The 1977-nt window shown below is 35.8% G+C and overlaps 1 protein-coding gene across 1 annotated transcript; it reads left to right on the forward strand.

The window, feature by feature from the left end:
* The first annotated feature begins 282 nt into the window (after positions 1–282).
* LOC112099650 (uncharacterized mitochondrial protein AtMg00810-like) lies at positions 283–780 on the forward strand. The gene has a single exon (XM_024187075.1). It carries the CDS (start codon positions 283–285, stop codon positions 778–780), a length of 498 nt encoding a protein of 165 aa, XP_024042843.1.
* Positions 781–1977: the final 1197 nt, after the last annotated feature.

Consider the following 1977-nt stretch of genomic DNA (forward strand, 5'->3'; position numbering starts at 1 on the left):
CTACCAGGATGCAGTGGACCAGAACGACTTAATCAGAAAGTATGCAAATTGAAGAAATCATTGTACGGGTTGAAGAAATACCCAAGAGTATGGTTTGGGAAATTCACAAAGGCTATGGTTCTTTTTGGGTATAACCAAAGCAATTCAAATCATACCTTGTTCATTAAAAAATGACAAGGTAAAATCACTGCCCTTATTGTCTATGTGGATGATATGGTAGTTACAGGCAACAACGAGGAAGAAAGAGAGGCTCTTTAGAAGTACTTGTCGAGAGAGTTTGAGATGAAGGATTTAGGAGCCTTAAAATACTTTCTTGGAATAGAGGTTTCTCGATCTAAGGGAGGAATCTTCATGTCTCAAAGGAAATATGCCTTAGATCTATTGCACGAAACGGGAATGACAGCTTGTCAGCCTATTGACACCCCAATAGAAGAAGGACTGAAGTTTTGTATTACCTCAGACCAAGTTCCAGTAGAGAAAGGAATATATCAAAGGCTGATTGGAAGATTGATGTACTTGTCCCATACAAGGCCAGATCTTGCTTATGCATTGAGTGTTGTAAGTCAGTTTATGTATAATCCCGGAGAACAACATATGAAAGCAGTAATGCGGATCCTGAGGTACCTGAAGTCAAATCCAGGAAAAGGAATCCTATTTTCCAAAAATGAAGATTACAACAACATAGAAGTTTATACTGATGCAAATTGGGCCGGGTCAGCTAGTGATAGACGCTCTACCTTAGGATACTTTACTTTTGTGGGAGGCAACCTTGTCATATGAAGAAATAAGAAACAACATGTTGTTGCCCGTTCGAGAGCTGAAGCAGAATATCGAGGCATGGCCCTTGGGGTATGTGAAGGGTTATGGATAAGCTTTATATTAAACGATTTGGGCTATCCATCACAATAACTATACTGTGACAACAAAGCTGCACGAGATATTGCTCATAACCCAGTTCAACATGATCGAACAAAACATGTCGAGGTAGATAGATTTTTCGTTAAGGAGAAATTAGATGAAAAAATCTTAGAACTGTCGAAAATTCGATCAGAAGATCAACTTGCAGATATTTTAACGAAGGCCATTTCAAACAGAGCATTTACAAAATTCCTAGACAAGCTGGGTATGCAAGAAATCTATGCACGAGCTTAAGGGGGAGTGTTGAGAATGTCAAATAAAACAGCATTGAAGGAAGTTTTTCAAAGGCATAATCCACACTTGTCAAAGGGATGATCCGCACTTGTCAAAGACACGATCCACGCCGAATGGATCGACACATTTCCTTTCATATTCACATATGTAATCTTTGAAAAAATGTAGCCTCTGCATCTATAAATAACGCTCAATGTTTAATATTTTATTCAAGAAATGAAAACAAGTTTCTTCATCTTTCTTTTCCATTCCTCTCCTCTCCTATCATTTCTTCTGACTAAATATGTGCTAAAATAATACGTTTGATGGGATTGTTGATCCTATAATTCCTGGGGAAAATTAGATACAAAGAGCAACAATTACAAGCATTCAAACAACTTTGCTCTTATATTTGTATCTTAATCAGTAGAAGAAAGACCAATGGTGATTGATATAGCGCAACAACTCGAACAAATATTTCCTTTGGTTAAAGTTTATTTTAGTCTTGTGACAATATAGTTTGGATATCTAGTTACAGAGCTACCCGTATCTACTTCCAAATATCTTGAAAAAAAAAAGATCGATCTTCAGTTCTTCACAAAGCATATGAAAAAATTCAAACCACCAACTTCAAGAATGAAAGAGAAAATGCTCGCTATTTAACCAAGAACTAAGTATTTTAATTAAGCAGAGCCTTGATAAAATCCTAGACTAGAAATGCTCGTAATCATAATATAATAAGAATACAACATGAATTTTTTTTTTTAATTTTTTTTAATTTTCTAAAACAGAGAATGGAAACTTTTAATGCAAAAATTAAAAGACATGGCGTATTTCATGACACAC

Source organism: Citrus clementina, unplaced genomic scaffold (assembly GCF_000493195.1).
Source record: "Citrus clementina cultivar Clemenules unplaced genomic scaffold, Citrus_clementina_v1.0 scaffold_9, whole genome shotgun sequence".
Lineage (NCBI taxonomy): Eukaryota > Viridiplantae > Streptophyta > Magnoliopsida > Sapindales > Rutaceae > Citrus > Citrus x clementina.